The sequence below is a fragment of the Camelina sativa genome, unplaced genomic scaffold (assembly GCF_000633955.1).
Source record: "Camelina sativa cultivar DH55 unplaced genomic scaffold, Cs unpScaffold00624, whole genome shotgun sequence".
NCBI classification, from domain to species: Eukaryota; Viridiplantae; Streptophyta; class Magnoliopsida; order Brassicales; family Brassicaceae; genus Camelina; species Camelina sativa.
In genome coordinates, this window is record NW_010921767.1 from 23,640 (window position 1) to 48,504 (window position 24,865).

The following is a 24,865-nucleotide window of genomic DNA, read 5'->3' on the forward strand; positions in this document are numbered from 1 at the left end:
CTTCCGCTTCCGCTTCCGTTCCCTTCATAGTTATCGATGAAACCACTGGTCATATTCCTCAACATGTTGAGACCTTGCAAGCGCTCATCGCCCTCTTTTGTGTCAATCTTCTTGGCTATAATGTCGAGGAAGAATTTCCGAGCTCTATTTTCAATCAAGTGAGGCGCCTTTTGCTCAGTTTGGTTTGTCTGGAACTTCTGATCCAACTCAACTAGAACCTCTTGAACAAACTTGGGTCTAGCCAAGCACAAAGTGTTGAAGTACTCACAGAAGTTGTTCTGGAACAATGTGCCCGAAAGCAGAATCCTCAGATCAGTATCAACTTTCATCAAGGCCTTTCGTAATCTCGACTTGGTACTCCTCGGGTTATGTCCCTCGTCTAGAACCAGTAATCCAGGAGACTCTCTCAGTACTTTAGCCATATATTTTCTATGAGCAAACTTTGAATCTTCCCTCATCAATGTTAGGAACGATGTGTAACCCATTACAAGAACACTAGGCTGTGCATGCCATTTCTGGATTTTGTCGAGACAGTCAAGAACATGCATAACATCTTGGCTCGGTTTTGGAATTCCCTCGATGTGAATGGTGTTCTCTTTGGCCACACAGTAGGTTCTACGACCATGGAGCAAGTGAACGGGTACCGGAATATTCCATTTGATGAACTCCTTGTACCATGTGTACAAGGTTGTTTTCGGAGCAAGAACCAATGGCCTTTTACCCGGAAATATCTTCAAGTAGCTTGCAAGAAAAGCTATGATCAGAAATGTTTTGCCTGCTCCAGGAGTATGAGAAATCACGCACCCACCTATCTTCTCTGAACTCGGATCCATCATCGCGGGAACCACTGACCCGGCTAGGTTCCTCCAGAGAAACTCAAAAGCTTTTTTCTGGTGTAAATGTAGTTTTCTCTTAAGCTGAGGTATAAGAGACCAAACATTGTCACTTTCTTCAGCGGAGGGCATATCTAAGGAAGCAACTGGTACAGTGTAATTATGACTCTCAGCTCCATCTTGGTTCACTTTCGTAGTATTTATGTCATCTTCGTTGACTTGCTTAGTCTCTGTCGTCCATTTCTTGTGATGCGCCTATTGAAAATCAAACCACCAAAAAATTACTAATTCATCAAAAATAGATAACATGATAATGTCTTTCCCAGACTTTCCACTTACAAAAGGTGCAGAAACATGTTTCATCTCAGTTCCTACATGACCACACAATCTGCAACACATTCCGATTTCTTCATTCAATTCATAATCATGTTCACAACCACCGAGTGCTTTATGGAACGCCTCGTTATCCACTCTCACCTGAAATTTTGAATCAACTATATATAAGACACAAGTTTCGGAAGATATCAAAAGATTTCCAAAAAGAATCTACCTCATTGTCATCAAGAATGTAAGAAGAAGCCAAGCATAGTTCCATTTCCCTCCATAGCATCTCGTTCTCTGACGTCTCTTCCTCATCATCATCCTCACTCGAACTTTTTTCGGCTTCCATGGAAGAGCTTGCAGCGTTCTTTAACCCCATCAACTGCTCAACAACATTGGTCGCTTCGTTCTTGGCTGCAATTGTAGAATCAATTCTACTCATGTACGAGTCTATCAGCTTGTTATACGCACCTGCGCTCAATGTTCTCTTCTTATAAATCTGTGGTTCCTCGGAAACTCCGGTGTTCCCAGAAACAGACCGTATTCGGGAATGCTGTCCATTTGTTTTTTGAACCACATTCCTGAGGGGTCCATTCCAACATAGATCAGATTCCATCTCGTCCATTTCAAACTTCTTATTTTTCCCATATTTTGCTGCTTTACTACGATACTTATCTATCTCATCCATCAAATGACTTCCAGAGGAACCACCACACAAACTATTTGCATTGAAACCAAACTGTTCCAACGGTATAGGTTCAAAGACGGGAGTGAAGGGAATAACCGAAAGCTCGCGATTTCTACCAATTCTCTCTGTTTTTTTCCTCTTCTTCATCTCTGTTTTGTCTATCAAAACAATCTCTCTTCGCTTATCCTTACTTAATCCCTTTGTGCTTCCCTTTTTTCCAAGTAATTGCGATAACGGTAAGTATAAATCGTCATCGGTATCTCTATCATCATCACATTCTTCTTCGTCATAATCTTCATCATCATCACTTAAATCAGTCCATGTGCTGTACCTATATGGCATCATCCTTACCCATCCATCCTTTGAATCTGGCTGACTCTCAGAGTCAGCGAATCTATCAGGCCGCCCACTTCTTCTCTTGGATCGACGCAGCTCCATTACCTCCTCTTCGATCTCCTGCTTTACATCAGTATCTTGATGAGTATCCTCAGCTGGATTGAACAAAACAACTTTGGACATGAAAACACCGTCTTCCACCGTGATGTTCATTGCACTCAAAGAGCTACTAGAGCATTCATCCGCCACAATCTGATAAACCATCTTCTCGTGAAAGGTTCTGATCTGAAACACAATGTTTTTCAAAACTGATGTAACAAGCAACCAAGAAACATCAGGCAAGAACTTTCCCAGATTTAGTCTTGTCTTCACCAGCGAAGTACAGTCCTCAGAGTTTCTCCATCTGTAGTAGCGGTCCAAGCTTTGTTCCTTGCAAAGCTTCTGGAGTATAGAGATTTGGTTAAGCCCCATCAGTACCGAAGCTCTATTCATTCTATGTTTCTCCGAACCGATGCAGCCTTGGTCTATATACACACTAACATGGAATATACACAAGCATTCAGATTCATGAGGCTTCCTCTCTATAGATAATATCCTTGCATCCACCCAAACCTACACCAAACACACAAAAATGTCTCAAAACAACAACCAAAATGCGTTCATATTTGAAGATTGTCATATCTTTTATATACATTTTACTATAACTAAGGATGAGCTTTGGAACCGACATAAGAGTTCTACACTTTTACTAGATCGGCTTCTTAACTTTTAAACGAGGCAGATATGTTCTTTAAATTGTAAATGATGTTGAAGGATGTGAATGTACCGGCTCTGTAGTCTCTTCATCCACAGTAACATCTTTCTGATAGAGAACGCAAACATCCAGACCAGGTCTTAAAAAAGATGTACAATCGACCAAAGTGGCCTTTCTTGATCTAAGACGAAGCCTCTGAAATGGTCTTATATCATCCAACACTTGTCCGTTCTCCAAGAGACGCATCGTCATCGCTCCATTCTCGATCCTTAAGTACTCCACGGCCTTCCATGTCCCCGAGCAGAACACCTCGAAAGCTGCCATAACAGACAAAATAGAGCAGATAAGTAAATAAAAACATGATCTATCAAAGGCTGTGCCTCAATGCAGAACATTTAAGGTAAAATAGGAATCATAACTCTTTCCAAAAGACTTACGACATTGATTAAATGGATGGTTGAAGTCAAAGTAATGCTTTCTCTTCATCTCATTTCCCCTGTAAGGATCACTTCTTGAGCCACATATGATCTCCTGCAATCAATACATGTATTGCTTCATTAGTATTCATCTACCACTTGATGCATACATATCTTCTTCAGGATCAGGCAAGGTATATATATGTATTCAAACTTTATCTCAAGCACAGACAAAGTCACCACATGTTTATTGCAAAACTCAACCAAACCTAGAACATAAACATGATCATATAATGGTATGCTCAAAAGCAGCAATCGTTGCAAATTTACAATAAAATCACTACTAAAAAGGTGAAAAGCAGACAAAAAGTTTCGTATAGTACGGTCAACAACAACAACAGCAAAAAGGAAAAACAAAGCATGATCGAGCTTTTGAAGTGGCTTTTGGAAAACAAAGCATGATCAGTATCAACAACAAACAAAACCCAGATTGAAAAAACCATAATTTCATGGGATGCTAAGCACAAAACCAATCACCTTCAGTGAGTTGATTCCACACAATATAGGGCGATAAGATTGGTATATTGTGAACGGATGGGGAAATTAAAGAGAGAACAAAATATGATAAATAGAAAAGGACGGCGAAAAGTAGCGAAGAATTCAATACCACAACCACACACACTCACACAGAATCTTGGGGACTGTGCGACTTTTTCTCCTTTTTGCATGAATTTGCGCAGAATCCATAAAAAGTGAGAGAATAGGAGGGTTTAAGGATAGAGGGTAGTATTGTCATTTCATCTACCTACTTCTTTATATAGGAAATACAATAGACGGCTGCGATTTGGTCTGTCTTCTTTACTATCTTTAGGTTTTTTTTTTTTTTTTTTTTTACAAAACTGATGGATGATACCAAGTACTGTGCATCATACACAGAGTAAAAATCTTTATGTACCATAGCCTTTTGGGTGGTTCCAAAGTCTAAGCTTAAGGGGGAGTATTGACCAAGCAATGTAGTTGAGGCATGTAGTCGACTATATTACAGTGTAGTTGAGGCATATAGTCGACTATTACAGGACTATGTCAAGGATCCTTATTCAGATCCTTATTCAGATCCTTATTCAGATCTTAAATTAGGTTTATGTGGTTGAATACAAGATAATAGATATAAATATGTATACATAAAATTTATAATTATTAATTTATAATTTTTCTATAAAAAAAACACAAAAAACAACTTTTGCACAACTTGGAGATTTTGATCTGCGTTTGATTTTGTTGTTATGATTTTGCTTTTGAGTGACCACTGTTACAGGATCAGTTTCTAGTTCGACGAATGAAAAATCCAAAGGTCAACCAGCCAGCCAGAATTCATTCATTTCCCTAGTAGAGTCCTTCACAAGCTTTAGCCAAATTTTGCACTTCATCGATGTGGTTAGTGTTTATAGAGCTTATTCCTATCTGGCTAAGGAACCCATGTGCTTGAAAGTTATGGTATGTCTTATTGACCAAGCAATGTAGAGATATGTGAAATCAAAGACAATATATACGAATAAAAGACTTAATAAGAGAAAAAAGTACTACATTAAAACTAGCAGGATTAGAGAATATAGTACGAGTCTACGAGAGAATACAATACTACTTTAAAAAAATTAGAGAATGCTAACAAGCATTGACAAGTTTTGATTAATAAAGGAACTACATTCTTCCTTCTCATGGAAACCATTCAAAATCCTTATCTTTATCCTTTTTGCAGTCAAAACCCTCCTTTGTAAGATGATAAACTGAGATACTACATCCATCTACAACACTTTGGATTTTATTGAGTGCAGGCACGTAGGTAGTAGAATGGAAAAACTCCAACAATTGAGGAATAATCCACTCCATAAAGAACTGGATGAGGCTACTAGCGTTTAACCAGAGTTGATCCATGGATGAGGCCTCCGAGTCATCATTTGAAGGGGGTGCTCTAGGCTCTTTAGGAGGAACAGGCACATCCGATAATAACATGTTAAATTTAGTTATTATCATGTCAAAACACCTTATTGCAGCCCGAATACCATCTTTTGTGGTTCTCTATAAGCAAAACATCACAATCCCAAGATTAGTTTTGTATGACAAATGATTAAATTTTTTAAATTATATACTACTTACAGTATCACAAACGAAAGCCTTAACATCTTTAATTCTATTGCGAAAGATCTTCAGCTCGTCCGCAACAAGAGGTTTAACCCTATCACTCTCTTGTCTAATTACATCAGAACTAGATAATATCACTTTCGCAGCAATGAGGTTGAGATACCTGTCAAAGAAAAGAAGAAAAAAACTTTGAACATCAGTTTCATTTCAGGAAACTACAAAATTTGTCGTTTCTACTCAAAAAAAAAGAAAGAAAGGCAAACTAGCGCAAAATTTACTTTTGATTCGGGAAAACTCCATTGGTAGTGGTGAATTGAAGGAGCTGAATATTACTACCGGATTCAACAATCTTGTCTTTCACCAAGCTTGTCAGATCACCCTTAAGTAATGCCCGTATCTCATGCCCCTGCCCGTCTGTTAACCACAACACAGCCGTTTCACGTCTCTTAACCACAGTAAACGTCGATTTCAACACACGCATCACCGGCATCATTTGTATTTCGGACCTCACCTCTCCATTAGCAAGTTTCTCAACTGCTCCTGCCGTCAGATTGATCGCCATCTTATCAAAATAATAAACAAAAACTGAAAAAAGAAACAACCTTTGGGATGCGTCAATAGTCTTTAGTACTCGCCCTGTACAAAACAAAACTTACAGTATCGTCACAAACAAAGAATGCACTCAACAAAGGATGCGTCACTTAGAGGTAAAGCGGTTAAACACGAATCTGTCACAAATCTTTAAAAGCTGTTCGAAAGATGATAATTATAAATTTCTCCCCACTTAATTTTTGTTAAAACTTTAAAGAAATAACAGTTGTAGTGAGCAAAACTAATCACCAGAATCAACAAATTTACTTAACGAATATTAATTTGGTGAAACTATATTTAAAGAGTAGTGACTGTATTTTGATGAAACGTTACGAAGCCTTCGCTAAATGAAAAGATTAAGTTTCCTTCCAGTGGCAAAATTTTCATTTTGTCGATTCTTGCTACGTTTTTGTGACGATTCATCGTTAAGTCCTTGTTAACTGAAAACATCAAATTTTCCCGCTGGAGGGAAAGTGAAATTTTCTGTAGATATTGTGACGAATTAGTGATGTATCATGACAAAAACATCATAACATACACTGTTTTCCTATTGGTTGTTTTAACGCTGAGAGAGTTGCGTCGTTTTTGTGACAAACGTTAATGCTCCATTAAATGTGCTTGTTTCTCTTTCTCTCCAGTCTCCATTGTTGCTTGCTTCTACATTATCTCTACCACTCCCTCGTTTCGTTCCTATGAAGCCTGCCTCTCTTATTCAGGCAAATTAAACAGATGAGTTCGAGACGTCCACCCTATTACATTTAGTTTTCTTAGCGAGGATGGGCTCTCGGCCCCAACATCTGCTTCTTTACCTAGGGGATTGAGACGAGACACCAGAGTATCCAGTTCAGCTCATTAGATCTCGGCCTCCTCAAAAAATAAAATCTGCAAAGGCCTCAAAAAACATTTTGGTAAGTTTTAATTGTTATATTGTATATTAATTGATTTTTTTTTTTTTTGGGACAAACATTTGCTTTCATTCCATTAAAGAAGAGAACAAATACAGAGCAAGGAGGATTTTGAAAATCCAAAGTTTAGAACATAATTGAAATGGGCATTCCCCAATGCCAAAACAACAAAGCAACAAATATAAGCAAGGTAGATAAGGTTAATCGACAATTGGTTCTTGAGAGCTTTGAGCCAATAGCTAAAGAGCATATTGGTACATGTGAGGTCAAGGATTATCGATACTTCTTCCATGAACAGGTCGATAGATGAAGGGATGGTCACTGTCATAATAACACGATGAAGTAGCGTTGAATAAAGGGGTAAAGCTGTGATTCTCGTCCGGCGTGAGAAGAGCTACACAAGGTAGAGCTTTGACAAGGGTTCGAGCAGGGTTAGAGATGCTCTGATGTTTGAGGTTGTTTGCTAGCATCGCCGAGACATGAGAAATGGATTTGGACAAGCCATAGCCATAAACAATGCCCAGACAACTTGGAGTCGGGAACAACAAACCATACAAACTCAGGCAAAAAGGTTCATAAATCAAAGCCTTAAGAGATACTTTTACCAGGGTTTTCAGAAGATAGAAGCTACGCCATATTAACAACGGTGAATTACATCTCCGATGGGTTCCATAGAGATTGTAATCTTGACCACACCGTTGTTGACTAGGTTTTGACTTCAAAAATTGAGATACAGGGCCATACCTGGGATTATAACAATTTGGACTTGAGGCACACCTAATGGGCTTAAGTGATTGGAGCCTTAATGGGCCAAAAGCTGACTTAGGGTCCAACAAGGGAAACCCTAAACGAACGGTGGCTATTTTACGGATAGAGATCAAGGCAGCTGACCGAAAATGTTTGAAGAATTTGCCTTGAACACGGGCTCATCGGACGGAATCGATGCATCAATAATTCGTGATGAGGTTGGTCCGATGTTGAGGCGGGGAGGCAAGAAGACTTACTCGTTCCAGATGTTTTCGCAGTTGCCCCTAGAAGAGGATCGCCTTGCACCGTCGACGTCTCCCCTGAGCATGGCGCATCTACTGGTCCAAGAGGGATGCCTCCTGCCAGTAACGAAGCCCAGGGTGAGGACTCTTCAGGGGTGAAGTGAAGTTCAGATCGAGAAAATTTTAGATCCGAAAATAGATCCAATTTTTGTAACTTGCTGACATTCAGATGCTTCTGTTTTGGTGCTGCGGATAAAGGTTGAGAGAGGAGAGTGCACCGGAAATCGCATATGTCCTTTGATTGATAAACAGCCGTCGGGATATAAAGGGTTCAAAAGAGTTTGACAATCTTGAAAAGAAGGAAAATAACTTTGGGAAAAAATTTAAAAGAAAGAGAGCAAGAGCAGGATCGTAGAACAGAAAGAGGTGGTGGTCAAATTATCCCGACGCCGGCGAGCAGAAGCTCCACCGGCGCCGAGAGGGTTAGAAGCGATAGTCTCCTCGATAATGTCGCCTGAGAGGGTTAGAAGCGATAGTCTCCTTGATAAGGCCTCAAAAAACATTTTGGTAAGTTTTAATTGTTATACTAGGATCGGACCCGCGCTACAACGCGGGGGATTATTCATTAATATATATACAATCTTAATAGATTAGAATATGCTATATTTCATTTTTGCAGTTGATTACATTAAAGGTAATGAGTTTGGATAAAAGAATAGTAGGGAAAAAAAGAAAGTGAATGGTAATAAAATGAGTTTTGATAAAATAAATATTAAAAAGTTTAGAAAACTAACAACACAAAAAATAGATAATTCAATTTGATCATTTTAGTAGTAGAAAATAGGAATCTACATAAAATATTATAAAAATATTCCGCTTGTAAAAGCTACACTAATATGTATGATGTGATGAACCATAAGAACAATTTATCATTTACCCAAAAATTTTAATCTAATTGATCATTTACTCAAATTTAGTAAAAGAATTTATCATTTAGTCAAATTTCAGATATTAAGTTAAAAGTAAAAATAAAAATAAAAGTAAAATAAAAGTTACATGATTCTTCTTTAGATTCTCCAAAGTTTCCAGCAGTGAAAAATAAAAGTAAAAATATAGTTCATATATTAAGTTAAATTATTTACAAAAATGTAAAATAGTTCATATATTAAGTCAAATTATGTATATACCTGATTCACATAAAAATTTTAGTAATTTGATGACTTTTGTAGTGCTTCATATGTCATGAATACAATAAAATTTATTAATTAGATTCATAACTGAGTTTGATAGTCGTAATCAGCATCATATTTAAAAAAATATTGAATGAAATTTTGTAAATACCCGTATCACATAAGAACATATGAGTTTGATAGTTCATAATCTATCTTAACATTTTTGAAGTACATTTTTGTGTCATCCTCTCTTATCTTTGTATCCAAACAAGTTCCAACTAAATTCTCTACAATCCTTATAACCAAACACTATCATTTCCTTATTTGATAATATTAATTTCCTAAAATCTATCTAATTTAAAGCAATATGTTATATTAAAACAGAATTCTCCTTTCACTTTTATTTAATCTTATATTTAATTATTTGAATTACTATTTAATACATAAAGTTAATAAATTTTAGATTTTTTTATCAGCATATGATGTGATTTGAATTTTTATAAACGGATATATATTTTAAAATTGTTTTAGGATTTTTGTAACCAAACAAGTATTTCCATATATATATTATTTTACATTTGAGTTATTTTAATATATAATGAATATTTACAATTAAAAGATAAAATAACACGCAATGAAATTATATTGTGCAAATGATTTGGATGAATATGAATATAAATTTAATTATCATTAATTTGGTGTTACACAGATAATTTATCATTTCATTATTTTGCTAACATTATCAATATTAGAATTAGATATATTAAATTGAGTAATTTATGATAATGTAGAGAACACATTATTTTGCGGTAAACTGTGGGTTAAATCCTATAATTAACAGTCAAATACAGTTATATAATATTACACTAAACAAAACTAAAACATAAATATAACTTAAATTTTGACTATTTGTTATAAATATTTGACTGTTAATATTTTCAGAATACACGGGGTTATTGATTTATAAAAAATAAAAAAATGGAACCGTGGTGTACCACGGGGTAAATCCTAGTGCTAAAACATTAATATATATCATATTGGATAAAATAACATGAATATAGTAAACAAAATCATAAATAAATAAAAACATCACAAAAACATAGAAAAGGTGGAATGAAACAATAAAATGGATAAAAGAATAGTAGGGAAAAAAAAGAGAGTAAATGGTAATAAAATGAGTTTTGATAAAATAAATATTAAAAAGTTAAGAAAAATACTAACAACACAAAAAATAGATAATTCAATTTGATCATTTTAGTAGTAGAAAATAGGAATCTACATAAAATATTATAAAAATATTTCGCTTGTAAAAGTTACACTAATATGTATGATGTGATGAACCATAACAACAATTTATCATTTACCCAAAAATTTTAATCTAATTTATCATTTACTCAAATTTAGTAAAAGAATTTATCATTTACTCAAATTTCATATATTAAGTTAAAAGAAAAAATAAAAGTAACAAAAAAGTAAAATAAAAGTAAAAATAAAAGTTACATGGTTCTTCTTTAGATTCTCCTGAGTTTCCAGCAAGGGAAAATAAAAGTAAAAATATAGTTCATATATTAAGTTAAATTATTTACAAAAATGTAAAATAGTTTATATATTAAGTCAAATTATGTATATACCTGATTCACATAACATTTTTAGTAATTTGATAACTTTTGTAATGCTTCATATGTCCTGGATACAATAAAAATTATTAATCAGATTCATAATTGAGTTTGATAGCCGTAATCAGCATCATAATTTTAAAAAATATTGAATGAAATTTTGTACATACCTGTATCACATAAGAACATATGAGTTTGATAGATTCACAATGTTAAAACATTAATATATATCATATTGGATAAAATAACATGAATATAGTAAACAAAATCATAAATAAACAAAAACATAGAAATGGTGGAATGAAACAATTGATGTTTTGTTCGTATGACTTTTTATAGTGAGGAATGGGTGTCAATTTTTGGGGTTAGTAAATTGAAGTCTTCTAGAAAAATATTTTTTTGGCTTGTAGAGATATTTAAGTGATTTTCTAATAATTATATAAATATATTTAGAATATTAGTAGTAATTTCGGATTTTAAGTTAATTACTTAAACTAACTGTGAGAACTAAGATCAATTCTCTCCTTCCAAAGTGATTTATGTATGGAGGAGCTTATCACCGTTAGGAGTTCCGAACTGAAAAAGAGTATTTGATTGCTTAAAGAACAATACTTGGGTTCACCCCTAGGGGTGAACCTTATCATTCACCCCCTTATAAAATAAGGAAAGAAAATCTGTAGATATTATTTTAAAATTAACTAACAATCTTATTTGTAAACCTAAACCGACATATAATTTCGTTCTAATTATAAAATGTAAATGCTAACCATCTCATTTGTAAACCCAAACCGACATATAATTTCGTTCTAATTATAAAATCTAATCCCTAACCATCTCATTTGTAAACCCAGACCGACATATAATTTCGTTCTAATTGTAAAATCTAAACCCTAACCATCTCATTTGTAAACCCAAACCGACATATAATTTCATTCTAATTATAAAATCTAAACCCTAACCATCTCATTTGTAAATCCAAACCGGCATATAATTTCGTTCTAATTGTAAAATCTAAATCCTAACCACTTTATTTGTAAACCCAAACCGACATATAATTTCGTTTTAATTGTAAAAACTAAACTACCCAAACCGATATATAAAATTTAAACCAAGCCAATATTTGACTTTCCTTAAATAAAAGTATACAGAATTTGTTTCCTTAATTTTTTTTGTTTTTAATTTAATTTTGATTTATTTTTTAAATGAAATATTAAATAGAGCATTCTGATTGGTTAAGAGGAGAGGGGGTGAATACAAAGGTTCACCCCTAGGGGTGAACCTAAGTATTTTTCTTGCTTAAACTGTATATTACTGCTCGAGAGAAAAATTGTTCCATCCATTGTAATGAATCCCCCCTTACATATTTATACAGACAAATTGATTACCCAATTAATGCGTAATTAATTTTACACGATTTTTGCGTCCTAATTAATACACTTGAATGCAGAAATCTTTGACTGAGCTCGATCTGCGAGCTGACTGATACGTCACCTCTCCGCGCTCTCTTCTTTTCTATGGGCCTGATGGGCAGATCCGAGCTGCATCCTTAGCCTGTTTAGTGTGCCCGGCCCATGCCCTTTTGCCTGTTATCCGAGATGACGAATCGTGGGTACAACACTAACTGATTGAATATTTGGTATTACATATTGAAATCTAATCATATATGTTGTTAAATTTTGCTTATGTTACAATGTTTTCCATTTGTTTAGGTAATTCAAAATTTATAGAGATATGTGAAAATCTTTGAAATCTAATCATATATGGTTGTTAAACTGTATTTATTGGTTGTTTCCAAATTGAATAATAATTTTGCATAAGTTATGCTAATGTTACAACATTTTCCGTTTTTTAGGTAACTCAAAATTGATAGAGATATGTGAAAATCTCAGAACATCTTTCCATATCTTCTTTTAATTATCATTAGTATTTTTATTATACATATTAGGAATGATAACAATATTGATAGAAAATATTTGAATGTAATTATAATCATCTCAGTAATTCTCATTAGTATTTTCCTTTTCTTTGTATATATAGTTATATAATTTAAAATTTATGTTTCAGATTTTTAGAATTATTTAATTATATTATCATTATTTATGAACTATATTAAAATGGATTTTATTTCCGGAAGTATATACTAATATATAATCAAAATTAAATTTGTTTACATATACAAAAGATTGAGATTTTACTGATTTGTGCAATCAGTTATCTTGTTATTCAGTTTGATTTTTTTTAAGAATGTTTCTGGTAGGATTTTATATTGGACTATATTGTTTTCCTATTTATGTTATACAGTTTGATATACATTAATTATGTATGTTTGTTAGTTTCCTAAATTGTAAGAAAATATATATTATTGTAACTATTATGATTTATTTCTGAGGGAGTTTATTACATTTATGATTTATTTTTTGGAAAACTCGATAACCCATTTATAACACAGCGGATAAATCTCACCCGAATCCGACTCCTTAATTTTGGATTATTTTTGCAAAATTGACTCCACCCAGAAGCATTTTTGTACTTCTCTTTTACTTATATAGAGATTGTATATTAATTGATTAATTTATTGAGTTTGTAAAATAAATGATTAATTCCTCCTGTTGATTGTAAGGTTGGACGTAGACGTCATCAAAGCGTACTTCGTTGTCCGTTGAGCCTCACGTCAAGTGGTCAATGACGCCACCCTGTTTTAAAAATCTCCGCCTAGCACCGATTACGCCCTGCAAAATCGCTAGGCCCACCCTCTCCGCCTCGATTAATGATTAATCCCCGCCTAACATCGATTATCCGATTATGCATATCTAGTCTGATTATTTTCCGCTTAATTCCGCTTAATTTTGTGTATATCTTTTTTTAGAACCAAATAAAAATCAAACAAATGTATATCAAATCAAAATCCCCACCTATGCATGTCTAGTCTAATAAATAACATAAATTTTTTTTTTAAATTATGTTTTTATTTATTTACTATAATTTTAAAGAGAATACTATAATTTTATATTTTATTTGATATTTTCCTTTTAAGATAAACAGAATTATACATATATTTAGTACAATATATTTTTATTTTATTGTTAATTTAATAAAATAACCCTATAACTAGTCTCCGAGTAATTCCAATTTAGTCTCCGATTTTTTCGCTAGGCGCTAGGCCCACCTCGACCGCCCGACTAGCGCCTAGCGATTTCTAAAACAGGGCGCCACACTACATCAAAAACCTTGTATCCGTAAACGAGAGTAATTATTGAAGTAGAAAACCTTGTATCCGTAAACGAGAGTAATTATTGAAGTAGAAAAGAGTGAGGAGAAGATGGGACTTGTTTGGTCTAATAAAAACACGACATGTTATCAAATCACGACTTATCAGCACAAACCTTATAAAGCCGATCGACCTCTATCTCGTCACTCTTCAGGTCATGTATAACAAATACAGTAATTCCCAATTTCCCATCACTATTCATTAATCATTAATCATCGATCATCAATCATTATTCACTAATCAGTTGTTATATTTTAACCGTCGTTATATGTATATAAGGGTGCATTGCATACCATCAAGATAACAACAATTTACAATTCTAGGCCTAATAATTCACATAACTTTGTGTTTGTTAATAGAGAAGCCAAGGGTGGTAATTTGTGACTATACACACACATATATATGCACGCAAGGGAAATGGAATATGAAAAAGGTGCCAATAATCTAAGAACAACCGAACAAAGAGTGGCTGCTCCAACTTGTCAAAAGTAAACAATCTTGCATTCGCGGTCTGTATATATATAACGTCAAATTAAGAATATAAAAGCATTACAAAGCAATATTAATTCGGGGACGAGGCTAGAATGCCATAAATTGAAAAAAAATAATCTGGCGTGCCATTTCTTAGTCTGTATGCCATTGAAAATGCGATTTTCTCAAATTACCCTTAATGAATAGTACAACTAGTACAACTAAATGATAATAAAACAACTGGTACAAATGATATATAACGAGATAACTAGAACAAATGGTACAACTCCGATATAATATAACCAATGGTACAACTGATTTATAATAGGACAATTGGGTACAACCAAGTTAAAATAGAACAACTAGGTACAACCGAGTAAAAATAGGATAACTGGTACAACCAATAGATAATAGGACAACTGGTACAAAATGGTACACTTGTACTATAAACCCTAGCGCCGCCAGACTCACTAATTCGTTTCTTCTTGCTTTATTCACTGTTGTTATCGCCGATTTTTCGCTGTCAACTTTCTAGTACTCCTTCGTCGTCAACCTTCCACTACACTGCTTCCTTTGCTGTCAACCTTCACTACTTCTCTTCACTGATTCTTCATCTTCTATTTCGAAACTACCTCCCCAGATCTTAACAGATCCGTCGCAAAATCCAACCAGCCTTCTTTCACCGGATTTGAAGCAACCACAAATCCATCAGCGATTGGGATCTGATCATCTTTCTTCACTGATTTGTTTGATTTCACGTTTATCTCTCTCTCTCTCTCTCGATTTCATCTTCTTCTTCTGTGTTTTAGATCTGATTTTGATAAAAGTGATTAGGTTAAATGAATAAAAGATGGGGTTTTTGGTCTTTTCCGTTTATTTTTATTTAAAATAAATTAAAAACAAAACGGTGGCATTCTAGCTTTTTCTTTTGTGAATTATGGCTTTCTAGACATTGTTCCTATTAATTCATACTCGAACTATATATAGTAATCCCACTATTCATTTACGTTTTTTAGTATAGATGAATGATGTTAATGCATCCAGATCAATATCCACAATCCACACCAACCGTAAACGTATATATTGATACAATACGTACAATACTGAAATACATGCAAACGACGCAAATTAAAGTCACAAAATGATGTATGCTTAACCATTTACATGTGGTCAGTTGATTAACAAATTGAAAAGCTTGTACATCCAAACACTATAATAGGTCAAAAATATTGTTGATTGCGAATCTATTGTTCGTCATTGTAATTTACTTGTTCTAAAACTAGTTCGGTCTCGTACGTGGATAATAAATTGTCATTTACAATAGACTACAATCTACAGGGTAGAATCTTGTAAACAAGTGATTATATATAGACCACTAGATGTGAAACACAAATTATACTTATGTTTGGCATGATTTCAAATTTGAATAAGATACAGGAAAATGTGACTACCGAATAATTCACATCTACGGTGGTCATATTTCGAATTCCAATTTTATAAAATCGGGGTGTGATAAGATTAAAACTAAAATATAAAGAAACTTTTGCGAATTTTATAAAAGCAACCGACACAGCATTTTTTTTCTAAGGTTTTTAAATTAAAAGTATAATTGGGCCGTCCATAATTGAGCCTGATTCATGAACCCAATACTAAAGTGAGCATCCTCAAGACCCGACAAACTCTCTTGGCCTCCTCTAACGGCGGCGAACACGTATCGCCACCGCCTTCCCCCTCCGACTCTTGACTTCCTCCTAATCACTCTTTTGCTTGACCGATCAGTTGACCAGACCCCATCCCTCTCTGGCTCTTTCTATTTCTGTGAATCTCTCGGAAGCTTTTTCCGTGTAGAGAGATGGGAAAACCCAAAGGAGATGCTGCAAGGAGCAAAGCTCGTCCATCCAGCAGCAGGTGAAACTTTGTTCCTTCATCTTCTCCCTCTCCTTCTTCGAATTTTATATTGTACTGCGTCTATGCTTCGTTGGTTCGGTACTCAATTTGAGTTTTTTCTGAACAGCTTCGCAGCTTCTCTGTTGCCGTCTGGCTCTGCAGCTGCGGCCGTAGGTTTTGGTAGATCTGGATTCGAAAACTTCTATACTGTATCAAACGAAGATTCTGCTCCCTTTTTTTGGTATGTTTTTTGTTTAGATTTCTGAGTTTCCCTCTTTTGTTTGTTTCTGCCAAGTGCCAACTTGTTTGTCAGTTTCTCATATTTGTCGATGATGGAATTGTAGGATTTGGTTAGTGAGGTTAAACTCAACACTTGCAGCGGCTTTCAAGGAAAGACCCTACAACTAAGGTAACCTAACGGGCTCTCCTGGTTACATGACCTGGCTCTTTCTGAGTTTTCTTGATTGTGATTTTGTTTGTTTCAACAAGATTAAAGTTTTTGCTTCCATGGCAGAACTGATTAACCAAAAGAAAGGCAAGGAACTTTTGCCAATAATTCCAAAATGGGTATGTTTCTTTGTTTACATTAATGTTTTTCTTTAACAAGGAAGAAACTTTTATCTTTAGAAGTTGTATTTAAGTTTGATGTTATAGATTTGGTTATAGTATCAGGATTGGGGATATCACTTAAGCTGATGGAATTGGCTCGAATTAGTCTTTTGCCTTGGAGCACTTTGTTTCTCACGTTGCAGTGAATTTAATTGTTCATTTTCCACTACTGGCTTGATAATTTTGTCGTACTTGTCCAGATATGTGAGTACAACAAGTTGATACTGGACTACGATAGCTACGCTTGGCGTCATGACTAATGATGGTGTCACTGGTGTCGGGTTTGACTCTCAATTTTCTCATGCATGTTCTTTTTCTTGCCTCGATTGCATTGCAGTGTCTCATTTATTTCCTTTTTTTAGTGTCATACACTTGGATGTCATGTAGTCTTCTTGTGTCATGAGTAAGTGATATGATTTAGCTTTGTGATTCTTCTATTTACAAATTAAAATGGAATACAGTAGTAGCTTTCTCACTAGGTTACGAATTATGATAATGAACCGTATGAATCGGTCGTAATCTTTTTTTTTTTACAGAAAACCTTTAACAAAATTTTAATACCCCTAAAGCTTTTGTTGAGGATTGAAAAAATCAATTACATGTTCATAAAAGCTCATGTGATGACAATACTCTGTGTCATCCATCAGTTTTGTGAAGTACTTGGCTTTATGTACCATAGCCTTTTGGGTGGTGCCAAAGTCTAAGCTTGAGGGGGAGTATTGACCAAGCAATGTAGTTGAGGCATGTAGTCGACTATATCACAATGTAGTTGAGGCATATAGTCGACTATTACAGGACTATGTCAAGGATCCTTATTCAGATCTTAAATTAGGTTTATGTGGTTGAATACAAGATAATAGATATAAATATGTATACATAAAATTTATAATGATTAATTTATAAATTTTCTGTAAAAAAAACACAAAAAGCAACTTTTGCACAACTTGGAGATTTTGATCTGCGTTTGATTTTGTTGTTCTGATTTTGCTTTTGAGTGACCACTGTTACAGGATCAGTTTCTAGTTCGACGAATGAAAAATCCAAAGGTCAACCAGCCAGCCAGAATTCATTCATTTCCCTAGTAGAGTCCTTCACAAGCTTTAGCCAAATTTTGCACTTCATCGATGTGGTTAGTGTTTATAGAGCTTATTCCTATCTGGCTAAGGAACCCATGTGCTTGAAAGTTATGGTATGTCTTATTGACCAAGCAATGTAGAGATATGTGAAATCAAAGACAATATATACGAATAAAAGACTTAATAAGAGAAAAAAGTACTACATTAAAACTAGCAGGATTAGAGAATATAGTACGAGTCTACGAGAGAATACAATACTACTTTAAAAAAATTAGAGAATGCTAACAAGCATTGACAAGTTTTGATTAATAAAGGAACTACATTCTTCCTTCTCATGGAAACCATTCAAAATCCTTATCTTTATCCTTTTTGCAGTCAAAACCCTCCTTTGTAAGATGATAAACTGAGATACTACATCCATCTACAACACTTTGGATTTTATTGAGTGCAGGCACGTAGGTAGTAGAATGGAAAAACTCCAACAATTGAGGAATAATCCACTCCATAAAGAACTGGATGAGGCTACTAGCGTTTAACCAGAGTTGATCCATGGATGAGGCCTCCGAGTCATCATTTGAAGGGGGTGCTCTAGGCTCTTTAGGAGGAACAGGCACATCCGATAATAACATGTTAAATTTAGTTATTATCATGTCAAAACACCTTATTGCAGCCCGAATACCATCTTTTGTGGTTCTCTATAAGCAAAACATCACAATCCCAAGATTAGTTTTGTATGACAAATGATAGAGAAACTAATCTTGGGATTGTGATGTTTTGCTTATAGAGAACCACAAAAAATGGTATTCGGGCTGCAATAAGGTGTTTTGACATGATAATAACTAAATTTAACATGTTATTATCGGATGTGCCTGTTCCTCCTAAAGAACCTAGAGCACCCCCTTCAAATGATGACTCGGAGGCCTCATCCATGGATCAACTCCGGTTAAACACTAGTAGCCTCATCCAGTTCTTTATGGAGTGGATTATTCCTCAATTGTTGGAGTTTTTCCATTCTACTACCTACGTGCCTGCACTCAATAAAATCCAAAGTGTTGTAGATGGATGTAGTATCTCAGTTTATCGTCTTACAAAGGAGGGTTTCGACTGCAAAAAGGATAAAGATAAGGATTTTGAATGGTTTCCGTGAGAAGGAAGAATGTAGTTCCTTTATTAATCAAAACTTGTCAATGCTTGTTAGCATTCTCTAATTTTTTTAAAGTAGTATTGTATTCTCTCGTAGACTCGTACTATATTCTCTAATCCTGCTAGTTTTAATGTAGTACTTTTTTCTCTTATTAAGTCTTTTATTCGTATATATTGTCTTTGATTTCACATATCTCTACATTGCTTGGTCAATAAGACATACCATAACTTTCAAGCACATGGGTTCCTTAGCCAGATAGGAATAAGCTCTATAAACACTAACCACATCGATGAAGTGCAAAATTTGGCTAAAGCTTGTGAAGGACTCTACTAGGGAAATGAATGAATTCTGGCTGGCTGGTTGACCTTTGGATTTTTCATTCGTCGAACTAGAAACTGATCCTGTAACAGTGGTCACTCAAAAGCAAAATCAGAACAACAAAATCAAACGCAGATCAAAATCTCCAAGTTGTGCAAAAGTTGCTTTTTGTGTTTTTTTTACAGAAAATTTATAAATTAATCATTATAAATTTTATGTATACATATTTATATCTATTATCTTGTATTCAACCACATAAACCTAATTTAAGATCTGAATAAGGATCCTTGACATAGTCCTGTAATAGTCGACTATATGCCTCAACTACATTGTGATATAGTCGACTACATGCCTCAACTACATTGCTTGGTCAATACTCCCCCTCAAGCTTAGACTTTGGCACCACCCAAAAGGCTATGGTACATAAAGCCAAGTACTTCACAAAACTGATGGATGACACAGAGTATTGTCATCACATGAGCTTTTATGAACATGTAATTGATTTTTTCAATCCTCAACAAAAGCTTTAGGGGTATTAAAATTTTGTTAAAGGTTTTCTGTAAAAAAAAAAAGATTACGACCGATTCATACGGTTCATTATCATAATTCGTAACCTAGTGAGAAAGCTACTACTGTATTCCATTTTAATTTGTAAATAGAAGAATCACAAAGCTAAATCATATCACTTACTCATGACACAAGAAGACTACATGACATCCAAGTGTATGACACTAAAAAAAGGAAATAAATGAGACACTGCAATGCAATCGAGGCAAGAAAAAGAACATGCATGAGAAAATTGAGAGTCAAACCCGACACCAGTGACACCATCATTAGTCATGACGCCAAGCGTAGCTATCGTAGTCCAGTATCAACTTGTTGTACTCACATATCTGGACAAGTACGACAAAATTATCAAGCCAGTAGTGGAAAATGAACAATTAAATTCACTGCAACGTGAGAAACAAAGTGCTCCAAGGCAAAAGACTAATTCGAGCCAATTCCATCAGCTTAAGTGATATCCCCAATCCTGATACTATAACCAAATCTATAACATCAAACTTAAATACAACTTCTAAAGATAAAAGTTTCTTCCTTGTTAAAGAAAAACATTAATGTAAACAAAGAAACATACCCATTTTGGAATTATTGGCAAAAGTTCCTTGCCTTTCTTTTGGTTAATCAGTTCTGCCATGGAAGCAAAAACTTTAATCTTGTTGAAACAAACAAAATCACAATCAAGAAAACTCAGAAAGAGCCAGGTCATGTAACCAGGAGAGCCCGTTAGGTTACCTTAGTTGTAGGGTCTTTCCTTGAAAGCCGCTGCAAGTGTTGAGTTTAACCTCACTAACCAAATCCTACAATTCCATCATCGACAAATATGAGAAACTGACAAACAAGTTGGCACTTGGCAGAAACAAACAAAAGAGGGAAACTCAGAAATCTAAACAAAAAACATACCAAAAAAAGGGAGCAGAATCTTCGTTTGATACAGTATAGAAGTTTTCGAATCCAGATCTACCAAAACCTACGGCCGCAGCTGCAGAGCCAGACGGCAACAGAGAAGCTGCGAAGCTGTTCAGAAAAAACTCAAATTGAGTACCGAACCAACGAAGCATAGACGCAGTACAATATAAAATTCGAAGAAGGAGAGGGAGAAGATGAAGGAACAAAGTTTCACCTGCTGCTGGATGGACGAGCTTTGCTCCTTGCAGCATCTCCTTTGGGTTTTCCCATCTCTCTACACGGAAAAAGCTTCCGAGAGATTCACAGAAATAGAAAGAGCCAGAGAGGGATGGGGTCTGGTCAACTGATCGGTCAAGCAAAAGAGTGATTAGGAGGAAGTCAAGAGTCGGAGGGGGAAGGCGGTGGCGATACGTGTTCGCCGCCGTTAGAGGAGGCCAAGAGAGTTTGTCGGGTCTTGAGGATGCTCACTTTAGTATTGGGTTCATGAATCAGGCTCAATTATGGACGGCCCAATTATACTTTTAATTTAAAAACCTTAGAAAAAAAATGCTGTGTCGGTTGCTTTTATAAAATTCGCAAAAGTTTCTTTATATTTTAGTTTTAATCTTATCACACCCCGATTTTATAAAATTGGAATTCGAAATATGACCACCGTAGATGTGAATTATTCGGTAGTCACATTTTCCTGTATCTTATTCAAATTTGAAATCATGCCAAACATAAGTATAATTTGTGTTTCACATCTAGTGGTCTATATATAATCACTTGTTTACAAGATTCTACCCTGTAGATTGTAGTCTATTGTAAATGACAATTTATTATCCACGTACGAGACCGAACTAGTTTTAGAACAAGTAAATTACAATGACGAACAATAGATTCGCAATCAACAATATTTTTGACCTATTATAGTGTTTGGATGTACAAGCTTTTCAATTTGTTAATCAACTGACCACATGTAAATGGTTAAGCATACATCATTTTGTGACTTTAATTTGCGTCGTTTGCATGTATTTCAGTATTGTACGTATTGTATCAATATATACGTTTACGGTTGGTGTGGATTGTGGATATTGATCTGGATGCATTAACATCATTCATCTATACTAAAAAACGTAAATGAATAGTGGGATTACTATATATAGTTCGAGTATGAATTAATATTGGTTTGTAATGCTTTTATATTCTTAATTTGACGTTATATATATACAGACCGCGAATGCAAGATTGTTTACTTTTGACAAGTTGGAGCAGCCACTCTTTGTTCGGTTGTTCTTAGATTATTGGCACCTTTTTCATATTCCATTTCCCTTGCGTGCATATATATGTGTGTGTGTATAGTCACAAATTACCACCCTTGCCTTCTCTATTAACATACACAAAGTTATGTGAATTATTAGGCCTAGAATTGTAAATTGTTGTTATCCTGATGGTATGCAATGCACCCTTATATACATATAACGACGGTTAAAATATAACAACTGATTAGTGAATAATGATTGATGATCGATGATTAATGATTAATGAATAGTGATGGGAAATTGGGAATTACTGTATTTGTTATACATGACCTGAAAAGTGACGAGATAGAGGTCGATCGGCTTTATAAGGTTTGTGCTCATAAGTCGTGATTTGATAACATGTCGTGTTTTTATTAGACCAAACAAGTCCCATCTTCTCCTCACTCTTTTCTACTTCAATCATTACTCTCGTTTACGGATACGACCCATTAATTATTCTATTTCTACGTACGTTTAAAAGAACCTCAAGTCTAATTAATGATATTCCCAACAAAGATATTGAATTATTCCTTTCCTCGTACGTTATGGACTCATGGTGTATACGTTGATCCTTCACTTTTTAAAAACTTCATTATCATCCAGATGTTGTTGTGATTTAAAAAAAAAATCAAGAAGAAGAGGGAGATAGACAAGTTATGGTGAGGCTTTTCATGCATCGGCCGGCTAATTCTTATTTCGGAGTGTCTAGTCCTCTCCTAATCTATCAATTGTCTTCCAAAAGGACCAAAACCATAATATTATATCTCTAGGCCTTAATTAATATTAATACATTGCAAACAACCTTAATTAGTCCTTTCACCCATTTCAAAAGAGATTTTCTTTCTATACCAAACCATCTTTTTTTATCCAACAGAATAAAAACAAACACTCAGAAAAACTTAATCCTTCACTTAATCTCAAACAAATTAAAAACCCTTCACGCAATACACTATACACAATATATGTGTTTCAGCTTTTCAACATTCACGTGAACTACTTTTATTCCTTTGTTTATTCTTCATATATTTGATTTAGGTGATTGGGAGAAAGAATGAAAAGAATTGTAAAGCCCTTCACTGTAAGTGATAGACAACTCCACCTATAATAATAGTTTGTTTGTTAACCTCTCACTATCACTTTAAAAACAAAATCTACAACCTTTGAAAATTCAACTTCTTACTATGATTTTCGGCAAACCAAACACCAGTACCCTATTTTTCCTCTAATTAGTCAGAAATTTGAGGTGTTTATCTTGGATTTGAGTTGTAAGTAGTACGTTGTTTATTTTTTTTGCCCAACGTAAATAAAAGAAAGAATTACTCAAATGTTATCCAAAAGTTGGTTTATTACTCAAATCTATAAATCTTTTGAAAATTACTAGAATGTTTAGTGCCCTGGATGTAATTACAATTTACCCCTTGGATTTTGTTTTCCGAATTTGAGTAAAAAAAAAAAAAAAAATACACATCAACAAATTAAAATACACATCAGATATGAATTAACACGTCATTAAGCAGTTTTTTTAAGATCCACAGTTTTGTTTTCTCTCGTTTATATCAAAGAGAGGGAAAGTGAATAGTTTTAACTATTCACAAACCGCGAGAAAAAAAAATTATCGAAACTCTCGTCTCTCGTCGCCGGCGATACTGTCATTGTCCACTCTCTTGCCGTCAATCTCCCGCCGTCATCTCTCGCCGTCATCTCTCACTGTCATCTCTCACCGTCTTTCTTCGTCGTCGCACTCTGTTTCTTCAATTGGCTCTCTCTCTCTCTTCGTCTTCTTCGTCTTCTTCGTCTTCGTCTATCCGGTATGTGTCGACTGTTTAGTTTCGAGTTTTCCGGCTGAATGTGGGTTTTTTCGATGATTTACCGCTGATTGTCGCCGTTGTTAATGACGGCTGATTTGTTAGATCTATTCGATTCGATGGCTGATTTACTTTTTGTTTTATGTTGCGGCTCAGTTATTTTAGGGTTTATGGCTGATTTGTTAGATTTATTCGATTCGATGGCTGATTTACTGTTTGTTTTATTTTGCTGACGGATGAGTTGTGACTGAGATATTTTGTGCTTTAGATCTGAGTTATGTGTTTGTGGCTGAGTTATGTTATGCTTTGTGTATGAGTTTGTTTTATGTTATGGCTGATTCATTTTATGATTTACTTATGAACTATAACAGATGTCGATGGTGATTATTTCTTCTGAAGAACAAGCAAGGGATTACCCCCCAAGACTATACGCTAAAATAGAGTCTAGAGATATAAACACAAATTTCAGGATGAAAGAATTCCCTCAGATTAGGGAATCAATAGGACTGGATGCGTGGGAAGAAACGAAGAAAGTACCTATTGGAATAATCTCTAAGCTAGTTGATAGCCAATTCGTCTGGTCTGGTAAGGTTGTTCATTTCCTACTATGTAACCAGTTAAGGGTACATAAGAAGGAGCTTTGGTTTGTGGTCGGCGGTCAACCTATCAGGTTTGGGTTGAATGAGTTTCATTTTCTGACGGGGTTAAACATAGACCCAATGCCTACTGAACGGTTTGAACTTGAAGAGGAACACAAAGATTTCTTCAGACTTTTGAAAG

At 34.7% G+C, this 24,865-nt stretch overlaps 1 protein-coding gene and 2 long non-coding RNA genes across 7 annotated transcripts in view; 1 reads left to right on the forward strand and 2 right to left on the reverse strand.

Moving 5' to 3' along the window:
• Positions 1-3,872, reverse strand: part of LOC104773710 (SNF2 domain-containing protein CLASSY 1-like) — a 16,770-nt gene extending 12,898 nt beyond the window's left edge. For 2 of the 5 annotated variants that reach the window (XM_019242735.1, XM_019242734.1), the window contains exons 1-4: positions 3,732-3,872; positions 3,370-3,463; positions 3,005-3,249; positions 1,529-2,790 (exon numbers count right to left, since the gene is read on the reverse strand). In XM_019242735.1, the coding sequence (XP_019098280.1) occupies positions 1,529-2,790; positions 3,005-3,249; positions 3,370-3,463; positions 3,732-3,851 (1,721 nt within the window). In that variant the 5' untranslated portion in view covers positions 3,852-3,872. Of the gene's footprint in view, positions 1-1,012; positions 1,089-1,172; positions 1,311-1,383; positions 2,791-3,004; positions 3,250-3,369; positions 3,464-3,731 lie in introns of all 5 variants that reach the window. The other 3 variants (XM_019242733.1, XM_019242732.1, XM_010498356.1) reach the window with 2 other exon arrangements.
• Positions 3,873-15,891: 12,019 nt separating this feature from the next.
• LOC104773711 lies at positions 15,892-18,281 on the forward strand. Its single transcript, XR_765159.2, has 5 exons — positions 15,892-16,407; positions 16,514-16,627; positions 16,731-16,795; positions 16,901-16,953; positions 17,196-18,281. It is a non-coding gene; the product is annotated as an uncharacterized LOC104773711 (long non-coding RNA).
• A 1,059-nt stretch (positions 18,282-19,340) lies between these two features.
• LOC104773712 lies at positions 19,341-21,729 on the reverse strand. Its single transcript, XR_765160.2, has 5 exons — positions 21,215-21,729; positions 20,995-21,108; positions 20,827-20,891; positions 20,669-20,721; positions 19,341-20,426 (listed from the first exon to the last, which is right to left on the reverse strand). It is a non-coding gene; the product is annotated as an uncharacterized LOC104773712 (long non-coding RNA).
• Positions 21,730-24,865: the final 3,136 nt, after the last annotated feature.